This window comes from Cheilinus undulatus, linkage group 21, assembly GCF_018320785.1.
Source record: "Cheilinus undulatus linkage group 21, ASM1832078v1, whole genome shotgun sequence".
NCBI lineage: Eukaryota > Metazoa > Chordata > Actinopteri > Labriformes > Labridae > Cheilinus > Cheilinus undulatus.
The window spans coordinates 14,246,250-14,263,189 of NC_054885.1; the positions used below are offsets into that span (position 1 = coordinate 14,246,250).

A 16,940-nucleotide genomic window follows, 5' to 3' on the forward strand; every position below is an offset into this window, starting at 1 on the left:
AAAGACGGAAAGATCCTAACATTTTCAGTTATTCTAGTTTCATTAAAATAACTTTGGCTATATTGTCACAGCAGGCCTGTCTTTTTTATGACATTGAATGTTTGCCTTCACTCTCACAAGCTTTCAGATACAACCCCTCCAGTGTTATGTATGTTCTTCTTTTCTTCCTTCAAGTAGAGCAGGTAGCTGTTTTTATTCTAATTCTGGTGTCATCTGACACACTGGATATATGTTTCGTTATGTTTTCAGCACTAAAACTGACTTTATGACAGTATTCTTAGATACAAGTAAGGGGGGCTTGAAAGAAAAGGAACCATTGCATTCAATCACAGCTTATGTAGGCTAAAATAAACTAGATTTCTCGCTAATGTTATGTAACACATTTACCCCAGTTACTGTGACAGGGAGGTTTAAAAATTATTCAAAGTGCTGATAAACAGAGCATGGAATTTTCAACACAGCCTTCCCAAAATATTCTGGTTTTAATTTCAACACTAACATTATTTTACTTTGCACACAGAAACATTATTATTACACAAAAACTCAAAACCACTGGGTCAGAATTATTATCCCCCTTTGGAACCTACCTTTTTGTCAAGCCATAGCACACTGTGTAATGCTCAAAGCTAGTAAAATCAAGTTAAAACTGAGGGTTATCCTCTAATTTACTAACCTGGCACGCCAGATGGATTTTTTTCACACATCCATCTGGAAAACCTCTCATACACAGCATTTGGGAAAGGGCAGAGGCTTTGAAAAAAAAACTATGAGGGTGATTGGATGAACGTTCTGTCTGTCCCATCTTTACGAGCCAATCAGAGCAATAAAACAAGTGACATAGCCACTACCGAGGAGTAAACTCCATACAGAACTAAACACAAACCATAGCAACTGTAAACATGTCAGTACATGACTTTTGTCATTTTTGAAAAGAAAACAACTCAATACTCTTTTTTTGTTCCTCTTTTTAGAAGAAATGTTGTCAATTTCTGATAAACTGGCGCTTTAGCAGCATCCACGCTAATGTCTTCCGCCATATCTGCACCAGCCTCTTGTTGCTGATTGCTTACGTCACCAGGCCCAAACAGTTCAGACAGGAGCTTTGCAAGATGGATTCGCCAGTGAGAAACACGGAAACGGGCGAATCCATCTGCTTTGCAAGGTTACTAATATACACACAGTATAAAAACTTCAGTCAGGGTTTTGAGCTGTCACTTGAAAAAACATGATGGCAGAAACAAAAGAAATCAGTGTAGACTTGAGAAAAAGAAATGTTGATGCTTACAATGCAGGAAGGATCTACGTTATCCCAGTGTTTTCAAGTGTTAGAACTTGTGTGAGAGTTATCATCAAAAAATTCAAGCAACACAGTACAGAGCAACCCTGGCAGAGGTAGGAAGAGAAAGATTTCAAAGACTCTGGAAAGAAAACTAGTGAGAGATGTGTCTAAAGACCCCAGAACAACTGCCAAGACCCTAGAGAATGACTTAGCCAAGTCAGGCATTGTAGCCTGAAAGAAGACAATCACAAGAGCCTTGCACAGGAATGGACCAAGAAAAGCTCTACTTCTGCAGAAGAGATACCGACAAGCCACACTGCAGAAGGCGGAGGACAACCTGGAGAAAGATTATGCATGTTGGAAGCATGTCCTTTGGTCAGATGAGACCAAACTAGAGCTCTTTACCATAGAGACGTTGCTTGAGTTTGGAGATAGAAGGGATCTAGGGATGCTTCATTGCATCTCAGACAGGGTAAACATGGAAGGAATCATGATGAAAGGAGGAAATGTAAAGATTTCTCAAGAAAACCTGAAGCAGTCAGCAGCAAAACTGGGTCTTGGTTGTCGCTTTGTCTTCCAACACAGCAACGACCTAAAACATACAAAATACTGCCAAAAGTATTCACTCACCTGCCTTGACTGGCATATGAACTTAAGTGACATCCCATTCTTAATCCATAGGGTTTAATATGACATCGGTCCACCCTTTGAAAGCTATAACAGCTTCAACTCTTCTGGGAAGGCTTTCCACAAGGTTTAGGAGTGTGTTTATGGGAATTTTTGACCATTCTTCCAGAAGCCCATTTGTGAGGTCACTGATGTTGGATGAGAAGGCCTGGCTCTCAGTCTCCACTTTAATGCATCACAAAGGTGTTCTATCGGGTTGAGGTCAGGACTCTGTGCAGGCCAGTCAAGTTCATCCACACCAAACTCTCTCATCCATATCTTTATGGACCTTGCTTTGTGCACTGGTGCACAGTCATGTTGGAACAGGAAGGGGCCATCCCCAAACTGTTCCCACAAAGTTGGGAGCATGGAATCGTCCAAAATCTCTTGGTATGCTGAAGCATTCAGAGTTCCTTTCACAAGCCCAGCTCCTGAAAAACAACCCCACAAAATAATCCCCCCTCCACTTGGCACAATGCAGTCAGACAAGTACCGTTCTCCTGGCAACCACCAAATCCAGATTCGTCCATCAGATTGCCAGATGGAGAAGCATGATTTGTAACTCCAGAGAACACGTATGCAGCTGCTCAGCCATAGAAACCCATTCCATGAAGCTCTGTACGCACTGTTCATGAGCTAATCTCAAGGCCACATGAAGTTTGGAGGTATGTAGCGATTGACTCTCCGTCATTTTACATGGCCTACTGCTTCATGGCTGAGTTGCTATCATTCCCAGTCGCTTCCACTTTGTAATAATACCACGAACAGTTGATAGTGGAATACTTAGGACCGAGGAAATTTCACAACTGGATTTGTTGCACAGGTGGCATCCTATCCCAGTACCATGCTGAAATTCACTTTGCTCCTGAGAGCGACCCATTCTTTCACAAATGTTTGTAGAAACAGTCTGCATGCCTAGGTGCTTGATTTTATACACCTGTGGCCATGGAAGTGATTGGAAAACCTGATTTCAATCATTTGGATGGGTGAGTGAATACTTTTGGCAGTATAGTGTATGTGGTTCCTGGTGAAGAACTACCTCCAGAACCCCAGAGTGAATGTTAGTGAGTGGCCTGCACAATGTCTTAATGTGCAGGATTCCCTTTAAAGCATCAGGCTATTACAACAGACACCCACTAGATGTCATTACTCATTAACCCTTCAACTACAGTAGAAATACATGCCTTTGGATGTAGTAAACTAATGTTTATGGGAGCTCAGATCTTCTGAGGAGTATCTAAAGGTACCATGATTCATATTTACTGCAGTCGGGGCATGCTTCTGAGAGTGTAGACAGAAGAAACAATCATAAATCTTTGCAAACTGCATCAGTCAGCCTGCAGTCAACTGATCTTTAATCATTAACCGTTATGTTTTTCTAATTGTAAACAGGTTTGATGCATGTTTATGCGTGGTAAAACAAAACCAACAGTAGCATTGTTGGTGTGAACTGAGAGGGCCTTGGTTGGCCTGTGGTTAACGTTAACCCCTTAATCAGGTGAAATGTTGAACAGCAGGTGTGGCAAGTGTCTACCTTACTCCCTGTTTTTCCCCTTTCTGGTCACTCCCAGAGACTCTGTCAATGTTTCACACGGTTCTGTATGTTGCTGGCACCTGGTGTACATTGCACCTCCTCACACAGGTAATAAATATCCCCTCAGTGTTCACTTTGATAACAATATGAAGACTGTGCCCTTGTCTGTTGGACAGTTGTACACCAAAATTCCTGGCTAAGAAGTCATACTGTCACTGTCCAAATAGAGATAAAGGTCCACTGATAGTATATGTGTTTGAAAAAGTGCAGTGCGGCTTTCTCTTAGGATTTGTGCATGTTATAAAACAGGTAAAGTAAAGCTAAATGGACTTAAAACTCCCTGATGCGACCTTTATCTTGTTAGACGCACAGATCAAAAGCAAATGACGCCTGCCCTATTTCTGATGGACGTCATGCTGTTTAATTTGCAGTCTCTGAAGTGTATTTAACGTTTACGTCTGCAAGGCTTTGTGAGAAATTCAATATCATTACAGGTTAATCTCCCTGATGAACTGGAAAGGTGACAATGGAGGGAGAAAAGGTCAGAGAGATGGGCTTCTTTATCTTATTTAAACGTCATAATCTTGCATTTTATCCACCGCATGTATTACATATCTGAGTCTCTTTTTTAATAAGGATTTGTCTCCTTTTTCATCAAACACCACCTACAAAGGTGAGGTGGGAAGAAGGAGGGAGAGAAGAAGGGGGAAGAGAGAGTGTAAAAGAGAGAATATACAGAAGCTCCTCCTCATTTGCTGCGTGTGTTTTCTTGTGTTTTTTTTCCGCCTGTTCTTCACACACACTCTCGCTCAGCAGAGATTCAGAGGTGGAGAGCAAATATTCTCACTGGGAAAAGGGGGAAGGGAAACAGATTCGCTTCCTCTCCTTTCAACAAAAGAGGCATAAACAAGGAAAAAGGGTTGAAATAGAGTGTTATTTTAAAAGCAGAGCACAGGGGGGGTTACTGTAATCAGCCCTGGCTTCTGCACGTGCTCAGTAAGGCAAAGCTGTGTTCCCAGATGGAGAGGATGCAGGGAGAGGGAGAGGTGGACCACCTGGAGCGACCAAGCCCACTGACGGACAAGGAGAAGGTGATGATCCAGGACTCCTGGGCCAAAGTCTACGAGAACTGTGATGATGCTGGGGTGGCCATCCTAGTCAGGTATTTCTTTAAGTTCCACTCTGCTGTTTATGTTTCAAATGAAAAGAACACAGAGTTAGGATGACACTAATGATATTTTTACCATAGTAAACACATTTATTTCATCTTAACACACAGTCTGTTCTCACCTTTGCACTGATCGGAGGCAGGACATCTCACAAAACTGTGACGATAGAGTTAAATATATATTTTGTGACTTTTCATCAACATTTATCACATCTTTGCCTCTTTAAAGCTCCTGTGGGGATTTTTCTCTGGGTTATTAAACAGACTAAAATGAACAGTGATACTTTAATTTGACCTTAAAAAAGCAAATAAGATCATCAGCAACAAGATCATTTTTTCCTCTGTATTGTTATTGATATCTCAATCTGGTGCCAATGAGGGGTAAATGTCAGATGAAGTGACGTGCTGCCATTATTGTCTGATTTTCACATTTTCTGAGCAAAAATGTGGAGGGAAAACAGGATGGGATTTGGTTTTAAACACAGTTATAGCAGGCTATGTGTACAGGGAACACCAAGAACAGAAAGTGCCTCAACAATCCTTCCATCATCCACACGACTTATTTAAGGTCACGGAGGCTGGAGCTGATCCAACCTGTCCCTGGGTGAGTGCAACCCAGACTGGTTGCCAGTCAGTAACAGGGCTGACATATTGAGACAAACAACCAGGCACCTGTGGGCAATTTAGGACACACTCACACCAGGTAGTCCATACCGTGCCCAAGCACGCTTGAGCACTAAAGTGCAGTTTGTTTGACTTATATGAGCATTGGCTTGAGCACAGATGGAGGAGGTTTGCTTTGGCACGATATGATTGCTCATGCACATGCATGGGTGCACAACATGTGATAAATAATTGATATGACCATGCCTTTCAACAGTCATCTTAAACAACAGCAGAGTGTTGGAGAGCAGTATCTGACCAGAACAATTCAAAATAAGCCACAACATGTAAAGTCACTCTCTTGTTGTTGGTGTACTTCTCCATTGTGAGACCTTTGATGACTTATCAGTGGCTGTTTTTTTTACAAAATCTGTAAGAAAATGTTAAGGATTTAAAACGGAGTTAACTCTGAGGATTACACATGAGATCATCATCTTTATGCAAAAATAAGTTACATTACACACAAAAATGTACTCTATTTTGCCACTAAAGACACAAGATTTTTTATCTATTGGTATTTTTATTTTTTGGAGGAAAACACATCACATTTAGTATAAGTTTTCAGTGAAATTATACCATTAATTTTGATCCTCGGCCGTTGTCATTGAAACCTATGAACCGTTGTTGCTGAACGTTTTAACTGTGAGATGGCGATGACATCATTGCATGCGGCCGGAGTAGTGTCCGAAATCATTTTTGTGTTTTGCAGTTGAGTCTACTGTATCGTCCACTATATGCTGCTCACTATAGAGTGGATAGGGAGTAGGGAAGGAGTGAGTGGTTTCGGACACAGCCTTTGTTTCCCAAATGTTTGCAAATGGAGACTGCATGGCTAGGTGTTTGACTGTAAACACCTGTGCTAACAGGTCTGATTGAAACACCTGGATTCTATAATTACCAGGTGTGGCCAAATAGTGTGTCTACTTCTAGGACACCTACCCCCAGGCAGGAGTTTCACTTAATAAATTATAGTTATAATTGCTTATGATTTTAATTGCTTTTATGAGGTCAAATAGCAGCAACACTATGAATCTCACTTTGTTTCATAACTAGTGTAAACAAGGCTTCTAATTCCCTCGCTAACACCTACCCTGTGGCAGCATTTACAGCCATTAAAAATACTTATGAAAAAGTCCTCTCGCTAATGGTCTTGTTTTTGCAGCATCACTATCAATTTTGGTTGGTTGGATAGCCAACTAAAATCTCCTCCTAGGACCTTTAAAAAATCTTTCATTGCAGCCCAAACTTTGGCTCTTTGATATTTGAATAATCCCATTAAGTTGACAAATTTTTGGACTGCCTAAGGCATATAATCTGATATGATATCCCCACCTCCCTTTTCTTAAATCTTGTTTGTCAAGTGATAGAGTCAAAAGGATAAATATTACAATCCATCAGGCTGACATCTTTGGCACATAAAGGGCTCACTCCTCTGGACGAAGTCATGTTTCCAAAGCCAGGTTACCTACAGCAGTGCGTCTACATCACTTCTCTCTGAAATAAAGACATGACAGAGTGTTATTACAGTAAGGATGTTTTTCAATAGTCATTTAAACATGTTGCAAGATTCTTGCAGTGAAGGGAAACTGTTCCCTAAAACAGATATCCTCAGGGGATGCGAAGACATTGCCATGGAGGTTTTTACGCTCTTTCACAAGTGATGAGATTCACCGCATGACACCGCATGCCTGAATAATCCTTCATGATTGCAGGAGGTGAAAGTTGAGAGGGAGGGTAGCATAGAAAACTCAGAGCTTACACAGTTGACATCAGCAGAATAATGTATGTCCCACAGATGTCTCACTATCAGGGATTTGCAGCTAAAGATCTTTAATTCACTACTCTTCTTTCTATGATAAACATGTCCTCATATTTCCTTCCTTCACATTCCTGCACGAAGACCTTGTAACCTTGAGGAATTTGAGGAATGAGGATGGATCGATAAGACAGCCATGGTAAATTTGGCTTTTAGGCACTCAAAGGTGCAAGATAAGATCCAAAATTAAAGCTCTGAAAATTAGAAACTTTCCCCGGGTTTTGCTCTTCAATGAGTCCTGTAGAATAGATAAGAAAGGATTAAGACTCCAATGACCATATCAAATAGTAATGAGGCTATTTATATGCAACCACAGGTCACGCAATTACACTACTGGGAGATTAAACGCCGCAGCTCCTCATTAGTTCGGAGCAGTGAAAGTCAGAATACTTTGCTCCACCCCCGAGAGGAGAGATTAAGACACCTCCTCGTCATCCATCATCCTCCCCTTTCCAAATGTTTAAACTCGCAAGTGAAACCTCCAAAAATCCAGCCATATGTTTGAGCGCTAACAGAGAAATATTTGCTTCCTTTTTGTGTTCGCTGTTGCAGAGACAGCGGGAGATGAGACGCCAGGATTAGATAGGCAGGCAGCAACCAGATGCACTGGCCTCCTTCCCAGAATGAGGGAGGGGGCAAGTTTTTTAAGTTCCTTTTTGCTAATTCTCCTTGACACCTCTGAGGGTCAAACGGGGACATTTGTTCCCACAGCGTGAGTCAGAAAAAATAATATCTGACCTGGAACTTGAACAAAAAAATCTTTGCAGTTGCCATAACTGCAATCAAAGGCATGAAATAATAAAAAGTAATCAAGTTGGCCAAAGGTGGCCTGAGTAGGCAGTGACATGCCTCTTTCTTCACCTCGCCCGCTGTAATTTCAGCTTTTGTTGAATTTTACAAGTCATGCATGGTCCTTAACGTCTTTTAATTTCTTTTCTGCAGTATGAAAAGAGCCACAGAGCAGAACCACCCAAACACATGAGCCAAAAGAAACACCACAGACAGTATAAAAGGACCACTCTGCTTTTCTCTGGAACTTCTTTAGTGCAAGTTTAACGCATTGCTGTTGAGACTTTGAGTCTGTAAAAAGGTTCTCAAAGGATTGGTAGGGTGTTGTCATTTCGCTACAAGGAAGTACAGAGACGTGACAGAGCTGAATGGGCAACAAAAAATTAAGCCAATACGGAAATTTTATAAAGCTGCTGTGCCTTTGATGTCTACTTGAGGCTGGTAACAAAAGCCCTCAGGAAGCTAAAGCTGGAAGCATTATGTTTCCTCACATTCCGTTCATCCATCTGTACCCAACTTGTGCACGAGATATCTCAATAGGACTGTCTTCATATTTGGAACAAATGTCCACTCTGACCCAGGGATGATTGAACTGATGAGATTTTGGAGACCACATACCAAGGCCATTGGACCTCATGTTCATTCTTTTCATATGAATGAGAATAGAATTATTTGGAGTTAAGAAAGAGGCAGATTTAAGAGGTCATAGGTCAAAGTCACGGACCTCATTTTTTCCCTTGTTTGTAAATGTGGTATCTCAAGAATGCTTTAAGAGCCTTTCTTTAACCTCTGCAAAGACGTCCACTCTGACTCAAGGACGAACTGATTGGACTTAAGAGGTCATAGGTCAAAGTTCGAACTGATGGGCTTTATGTTAATCCCTTGCAAGTAAGAGATCTAAAGAATGTCTTGAGCAATTTTCTCAGCTACACTGTACAGAGTGTGATTTTTTTTATATCTCATACATTGCAATTATATTGACAGGTCATTCATGCTTCCATTATCTGTGAAAATAGACACTATTTCAAAGGATGTAGTCATTACAGTTCATATCCACCCACGGACTGGAATGGATGTTTCAGGATTCACATGTACCATCTCTTTTTGCTGCCATTTAACTGGAGTTCAGCTGATCTCTGCCCAGCTGTTCTGTTGTGTCAGGCATATACAGGTGCATCTCAAACAAATTTAATATCATGTGATTTTCTTCAAAAAGTTAAACTTTCATAAATTCTAGGTTAATCTCATAGAGAAGTCAAATATTCCGACACATTTTTGTTTCAATCTAGATGATGAAAATCTAAAATCCACTAACTCAAAATATTAGAATATTGTAGAAAAGTCCTACTTGCTAAGGTTTCCTAAGTTTTCCAGCCTTCAGAGAACTATCAAAGCAGGTTCAAGAACTTAGAGGACCTTCACAAGGAGTGGACTGAGGTTGGAGCCAGTGGATCAAGAGCCACCACGTCGAAGTGTCCAGGAAACTGGCTTCAAGTGGCTTCTTCTCAGTGTCAAGCCAATCCTGGACCACGGACATTTTAAGTGTCTCGCCTAGACTGGGGTCACGCTCAGTGGTCCGAAGACTTGTTTTCAGATGAAAGTATATTTGGAATATCATTTCGAAATACAGGGTCTCAGATGGAGTAAGATCAGAGAGGCCCAGAATCCAAGACGATGGAATGTCCAGTGTTGTCAGTTTCCACAGTCAGTAATGGTTTGGGGTGCCATGTCATCTACTGCTCTTGTTCCACTGTGTTTCATGAAGTTCAGAGTCAACGCTGTCAGTCGTCTACCAGGATATTTTAGAGCACTTCTTACTTACATCTTCTGAGCTTTACAGAGATACTGATTTCCTTTTCTGGCAGGGCTTGCCCACAGCAAAGCCAAAACTACCATAAACTAGTTTTCTGAACATGGTGTTACTGTGTTTGATTGGCCAGCCAACTGGTCTGAGGGGCTTCATAGCACCCCAGCAGTGCCATGGGCTGATTGGCTCCATGTCACATCGCAAGACTGACACAAAAAATGTCTTGAAATATTTGACCTTGTATGAGATTGATCAAGAATATATTAAAGATTTGGTGATCAGCTGGCACATCAGGCATTTCAGGTATAGGAAGGAAAAAATAAAGCCAAGATAACTTGCAGAGTGTATCTAATTCACAAAAACATCTCCTTTAATTCTAATTCATAAGCAGATTTTCAAACAGTGGGTTTACAGGAACTCTAGAAATACATTTTGTTAACTGTTTACAACGAACACAGAAGGGATTATCTCTAAGATACCTGCTTTTGACAAAACTTTTACAAATATAGGAACACAAGATTACATTGAATAAACCATGACAAGCTTCTCAAAGCCAAAGCATAAACTGTTAGTGCTGTGAGCTACATCGGCCCTCAGGAGAAACATCTGGTACAGTCTTTTATCTGATGCTGTGAATACAGCTGCACAATAAATTGTAACTGAAGCAATATGGAGAGATGTGAAGTGCATTGCAAAAGGCAGCCTGATTTAAGCAACAAAAATTCATACTCAAAAATTGGCCAATCAGAAGGAATTCCAGCTATCTTCATGAGATTTTGTCCCTGTTTGATAAACATCAGGGTTAACCAGTGTAAGTATTTAGACCCCCTTTACTTTTCAATTTTCTTATGTTGAAGCCTGACGATAAAGTCGCTCAAATTCATGTTTTCTCTGATTATTCTACACTTAGTACCCTATAATGACAAAGGGAAAACAGAAGTAGAATTTTTTGTAGATTTATTAAAAAGAAAAAACTGAAACATTACCTTCAAAAAAGTATTCAGACACCTTTCACTAATACTTGAAATTTAGCTCAGGCCCCTTTTGTTTCTCTTGATCTTTGCTAAGATGTTTCTACACTTTGATTGGAGTCCACCTGTGGTACATTTAACTGGCTGAACATGATTTTGAAAGGTTCACACCTGTCCATAGAAAGCCTCACAGCTGACAATGCATATCAGAGCAAAAATTGCCTGCAGAGCCCAGAGACAGGATTGTTGCAAGGCACAGATCTGTGGAAGGCTACAAAAAATTCTGTTGCACTGATGGTTCCAAAGAGCACATTGGCCTCCGTAATTCTCAAGTGGAAGAAGTTCGGCACAACCAGGACTCTTGCAAGAGCTGATCACCCGGCCACACTGAACAATCTAGGAGAAGCGAAGTAAGAGAGGTGACCAAGAACCCCATGGTCACTCTGACTGAGCTCAAGAGATCCTGTCTGTAGATGGGACAAAGTTCCAGAAGGAGAACGGTCACTGCAGCCCTCCACCGATCTGGGCAAGATGGAAAAAAAACACCTGAAAACTCTCAGACTGTAAGAGACCAAGACTGAATTATTTGGCCTCAATTCTAAACATTATGTCTGGAGGAAACCAGGCATCACTCATGGTGGCAGCATCATGCTGTGGGGGTGTTACAGCAGCAGGGATTGGGAGAATGGTTGGGTTTGAGGGAAAGCTAAATGGAGCAAAGTCCAGAGATATCCTCAGTGAAAACATGTTTTGCAGGAGGGGTTTAGGGACGACTCTGGGAATGTCTTAAGAATGGTGGAAATTCCCCCGGTCCAGGTGTGCAAAGCTTGTGTCATATTCAAAAAACTCCAAGCTGCCAAAGGTGCTTCAACTAAGTACTATTTAAGTCATTTTAATATTGTAGTTTTGTCTTTTTATTTTATTTGCAAATATTCCAAAATTCTGTTTTCCCTTTGTCATGATGGGGTACTGAGTGTAGATTAATGAAAGAAAAAATTAATTGAAATGACTGTAGCATCAGACTGCAAAAGTGTAGAAAATGTAATATGCCAAGAACTTAAGGTTCAATATTCAGGGCAGCAAAAGGAAAATGAAACTGTAGGGTAGAGCACACCAATATGCTTAAAGAATGGGAAAAACAGCATTAAAATATTTAATCATTAGCACAGTCACATTAGCATTACTGATTATTGCAGGTGTTCCTCCATTAACACAGGCCTCACTGCACTTTTAGCTTGGTTCTTAACAAGCTCGGTTCTATAGATGTGCAAAAGTATCGACGAGATAATTAGGAAATCCCACCTCATTATCTCTACACAATAAATTTGTAGTTTTAACAGCTATTATGGTTAATAACTGTTATCATTCTGTCATATTGTGTCATAATTTTTCTGCAGCTGGATGTTCTCCCCTCCATGATTTTCAGATTGACAACATACCACTTCATACAAAGATAAAAGTTAAAAGCAAACATTTCAAGCTCAAATATGCCACACTCAAATGCCAGTGCTGCTGTTTACTCTTGATATCTTGCCAGCAAAAAAAAGAAAAATGAATGTGGGTTTTGCATGATGGAGCTGTGGCAGGCTAGAGGGCGGTGAGATTAGTGGAGCTTTGCAGCAGCTGCTTGTACTCATATCGCTCATTCTCCTCCCTTCCAGGCTGTTTGTGAACTTCCCCTCATCCAAGCAGTACTTCAGCCAGTTCAAGCACATCGAGGAACCGGAGGAGCTGGAGCGCAGTGCCCAGCTCAGGAAGCACGCTCACAGGGTCATGAGTGCAATCAATACTCTTGTGGAGAGCCTCGACAACTCAGACAGGGTGGCTTCAGTGCTGAAGCTGGTTGGAAAGGCCCACGCACTCCGACACAAGGTGGATCCTGTGTACTTTAAGGTAAAGTCTGCTGGGGAAAAAGAGTGAAATGCATTTATATAAGTCTTTTAAATAATAAATTAGAAAATGTATATTTAACAGTTAAGGCTGCTTACAAACTTTTTACCACCAGGGGGCATACTTTTGACAACACTGCAGTCAAGAATATCAACAAATGATCCACAGATGTGCCACAAACCAAAGCTGTGAACAAAAACTAATGAAGCATTATTAATACACTTTTTTTTTTTACAAGACACTAAAGCTGTGAGCAGACCATGTACAGCCTTGTTAAAGTTAAGTTTGAACCTACACACAAGTCCTGCTAGATAGCAACTGTTTCCAAAGTGCTGCTAACTTTAACCAAGAGCACAAGGACCACACGTGTCTTGCTTTTAGCTTACTTTCAACAACTGCTGGGTCGGAAAAATATCTCCATAAACAATTACAAAAAAAGGATAGTCATGTCTGCGAATATGAAAATTTCTGCCAATATTTGGCTATAAAATGGGCCTATATCTGCTGTAAACAGTTGCCATACAAACCAATACGTTAGTGGATTTTTTGGCTGGACCAACAAACCTCTGTCAGCTGAAGTGTTCTTTTCTTTGTTGATCATCATTCCGTACAATTTAAAATGCATTTTAAGGACTAAAATATGTTAACTTGTTTGTCCTCTAACTTTAAATTGTGTGTTTTCAGGGCTGAAATGTTAGGTCTGAACTCTAAACTCTCCTCTAAATATTGGTATTGATATTGGCTAAACTTAATCGACATATCAGATATTGGAAAAATCCAATATCGTTCATTCCTAGAGCATTTGACTGGGCTCATGGGCTTGCACTGATAAAAAACAAAATCTATTAAGAATTAAGTCAACCAACAAGTAATTCTGGTGCCAACTATGGAGGTACCCAACTTTAGCTGGCTAATCACATGCATGCATCCCTGATAGATACAAGACAGTGCGGCTGCAGACCACCAAGCTCAGACAACCCCCCTTTCAGACTACTACAGAGAGACGCCTCAGCTGTCAGAATGGAAATAAACGCAAAAACTTTCAAGATAAGACTGGATTGAACTTTGCTTAGTGTTAGGGTAAGGGTTAAGGTAACGGTTGGACTACCAAAAGTTAAAAGTCAAAACCCTGACCAGCACAACCTTATCAAAAAATAAAAAATTGATTATTAAAGCCACATAAACAGTCTGCTCACTGGAAAAAAGGTTGCTGTTCATGAAAACCTTCTAATGCAGTTAACGCAGCTTATTCTAAAGCCAACAAAGCTAAATTAGCTAGTAAGCTGCACATATTGTGAAGCTTAAAAAGCTAAATCTAAAGCTAACAACGCAACTTTAGCTACATAGGTAATGCTGCTAGAAACTAATATAGCTCAAGAAAACAAAGCTATGTTAGTTATGTAAGCTATGCCAGTTACATAGCAAAGTAGCTAATTCTACAGCTAACGAAGCTATTTTAGCTATGTTGGTAATGTAGCTACATTCTATTATCTGGAAATTCACCATAGCTGCAACCTCTCTTTTCCATATCTTTCTTTATTTCTCACCTTCTTACCTGACCACCTTTAATCACTTTGACTATCCTGATAACTTTCTCACAAAGAAAATCTGCAAGCACACTAACACACACACAAACACAAAGAACAGCCTCTTTTTGTTTTGTTTTTCATCTTTCCCAAAAGTGGTAAATCCTGTCCTGTTACATGTCTTGGTCTTTGTATTGTATGTCTTGCAATAAAAAAAAGTAATGTAGCTACATAACTAAGACTGCTAAAGCTAAAGCAACCAAAGCTACATTAGCTATGTCTATGTTTGCTTGAGCTCACTTAGCTAAAGCTAAAGCTAAAGCTAAATCAAGCCACCGTTGGCATAACTACTTCTAAAATGTGTCTACTTCATGACCTTTTTCCTCCTTTTAATCTATGAAATGTTGCTTAGTCTGTAATGTTTGCAATGTTTTGATTTGGTAAATGTAACTGCCAGACTTTGTTTATTAATAATTTAAAAAAAACAGCCTCTGAAACATTGTACAGGCAATTTATGTCCCTTCTACTTTGACAGATGCTGCCTGTTACCATAGAGGCATGTAAGAGTCTGAGGTGTGAGGTCTGCAGCCAGACTCCTCTCAATAGAACACACTTTAGAAAGTCCAAATAAAAAACAACAGTGTGGACATGTTTCACAATGTTCATCTTGGTCTAAGCTATTGATATGGACACCTGAAGGCATGTAATGTTACCGTTTGAGGCATTTTTGTCTCAAATTAGGCCTCAAATCAGAAAGTAGTGTTTACTTTTTATTTTTAAGGCCTAATGCTGGGCCAAGCTTACCAACACACGGTTGCCTTTGTTTCATATAAACCATAAATATAAGAGTGTTGTATCAATCTTATTCTCTCACTATAAAACAAATTTTGCAGAACCCTAAATACCAGACTTTACCTTTAGTGAAATGTGTCTGAAGTTCGACATTTTGTTGTGTCTCGCCCAGATCCTCAGCGGTGTGATACTGGAAGTCCTGGGAGAAGCGTTTTCAGAGGTCGTAACACCAGAGGTGGCCGCAGCGTGGACGAAACTCTTGGCTACAGTCTGCTGCAGCATCACAGCCGTCTACGAGGAAGTGGGCTGGAACAAGCTGCCGGCTTCAACTGGGTGAAGCTTTGAGTCGGGCTTTTTTGGACAATGAATATCCAGAGATTTTAAAGTTTTCTGGCCTTGAAAGGGAGGGATTGACTGTTCTGATGTGTCTTAACAGAGGTTATCTGAAAATATACAGGTCAGTGTAATCTAAGATAATCATGAGCTGTGGATCATAGATAGGACCATGCCCTTTGACAGCTGTGTAAATCAAGGCTCTTCTTGTATTTTATACTCTTGTAAAGGACCAAACCATTTAGAGAGTAGAGCAAAGACAGGAATACAATCATGAACCTAGCAGAGTTTAAGAGGTCACATTTGACTTGGATGTGCCTTCTACTGAATGTGTACAGCTGGAAACTGCCATTATGATGATGTACTTTCTTAAAATCATTTAATGTTTTCTTTTGTCATTCCTCTCCATGACACATTTTTACTTTTTCAAAGTTAATCCGGATGATCTAACATTTTTTCTCATCATAACTCACCTTTGTATCTGTGTTTGATTACATTTTTAAATAAAATACTTAGAAAACCATGTGAGTTTACTTCTGCAATGCCAAATCCTTTTAAATGTATATCTGCTCTAATCTGGTTCTTGGCCTAGTGCTCTGTATTGTCTGCTTGAGTCAGCAGTGCTAAGTATAAGTGGCTCAGATGCTGGAGGTACCTATTTACAGCCCCATTTTTCCACCATGCTCTCACTTTTCCTTATCTAACTCTAAACTTTAGTTAATCATCTTCAAATCTGAAGGCACTTTTTGGCAAATTTCTGACATTTTCCTTCCAATAAAAGTCAATCTTAAGGTTATTTATCTTATCAAGTTGACGTAATGTGATGTGATTGGGCTGTCTCCAAAACAGAAGCACACAGCATGCTCTGTTTACCTCCTAGTCCTTCCCCGCCAGCTCCAACCCGCTCCTGATCCAAGCTAATCCTCTCAGCTAATCTCCCCAATCGTGAGTGACAGCCAGGAGGAAATACAGGAATAGTCGGAGTGTTACACCACACACTCTGCCTTTTTTCACCACTCAAGCCTTTCAATGGGAGAAGTCGCCGTGCTCTGAACCACCATCAGTCCCGAGGCCAGAGATCCTTGGGTGGATTTGAGGACCATGTGTACCACAATGGTGGTCCTCACCACCATCGCTCTCGTCCTGCGCCAGAGATTCTCCAACAAAATCAAGCCGTGAGTACTCACCATGAAGTCTTCAGTTTTAAAAGGACTAAATCTGTGTTTCAACTATAGAACAAAAACAAGAGTCCACTTCTCATCAGTCTCAAGACTTTGGATTCTTAAGTTTTCAAAAAAAAAGACACAAGAGGCTGGTGAGAAAAGACTTGAATACACAAGAAATATTTCCAGCCAGTCTACAAATATCAACACATAAACAAGAGCATGTCTGTTTTTCATGTGTGGGAGAGTGAGGGAGGTAGTGTGAGTCTTATCTGCGCCTTTGATTTGAAATCACTCTTGTGATTATTTTAGGGTTCGCCTCAGGCGGCAGTGTGTGGATTAAGTGGTAGATACATAACAACAGTGTATTCCAGCCCTTTTTTAAATGGAGAAATGAATGGAAGGGAAAGTGATGGAGCTCTTCAGTTCACGGCTGCTAATTGACACTAAGTGCAGTCTTCTCAGCAACCCCCATCCCAACCCTTCAGCCGTGCTAAGCCACTCACGCAGCTACAGCAAACAATACCTTAAACAGCATGGCAA

At 40.5% G+C, this 16,940-nt stretch overlaps 1 protein-coding gene across 1 annotated transcript; it reads left to right on the plus strand.

Moving 5' to 3' along the window:
- The first annotated feature begins 3,509 nt into the window (after window positions 1–3,509).
- Window positions 3,510–15,755, plus strand: LOC121503535 (cytoglobin-1-like). Its single transcript, XM_041777994.1, has 5 exons — window positions 3,510–3,587; window positions 3,974–4,020; window positions 4,499–4,641; window positions 12,355–12,586; window positions 15,074–15,755. The coding sequence occupies exons 2-5, from the start codon at window positions 4,006–4,008 to the stop codon at window positions 15,236–15,238; spliced, it is 555 nt and encodes a 184-aa protein (XP_041633928.1). The 5' UTR covers window positions 3,510–3,587; window positions 3,974–4,005; the 3' UTR covers window positions 15,239–15,755.
- Window positions 15,756–16,940: the final 1,185 nt, after the last annotated feature.

Coding starts and splice junctions, on each gene's coding strand:
- LOC121503535 (XM_041777994.1), top strand. Junction 4,642..12,354: donor GGGGTGGCCATCCTAGTCAG/GTATTTCTTTAA, acceptor CCTCCCTTCCAG/GCTGTTTGTGAACTTCCCCT. Junction 12,587..15,073: donor TGGATCCTGTGTACTTTAAG/GTAAAGTCTGCT, acceptor TGTCTCGCCCAG/ATCCTCAGCGGTGTGATACT.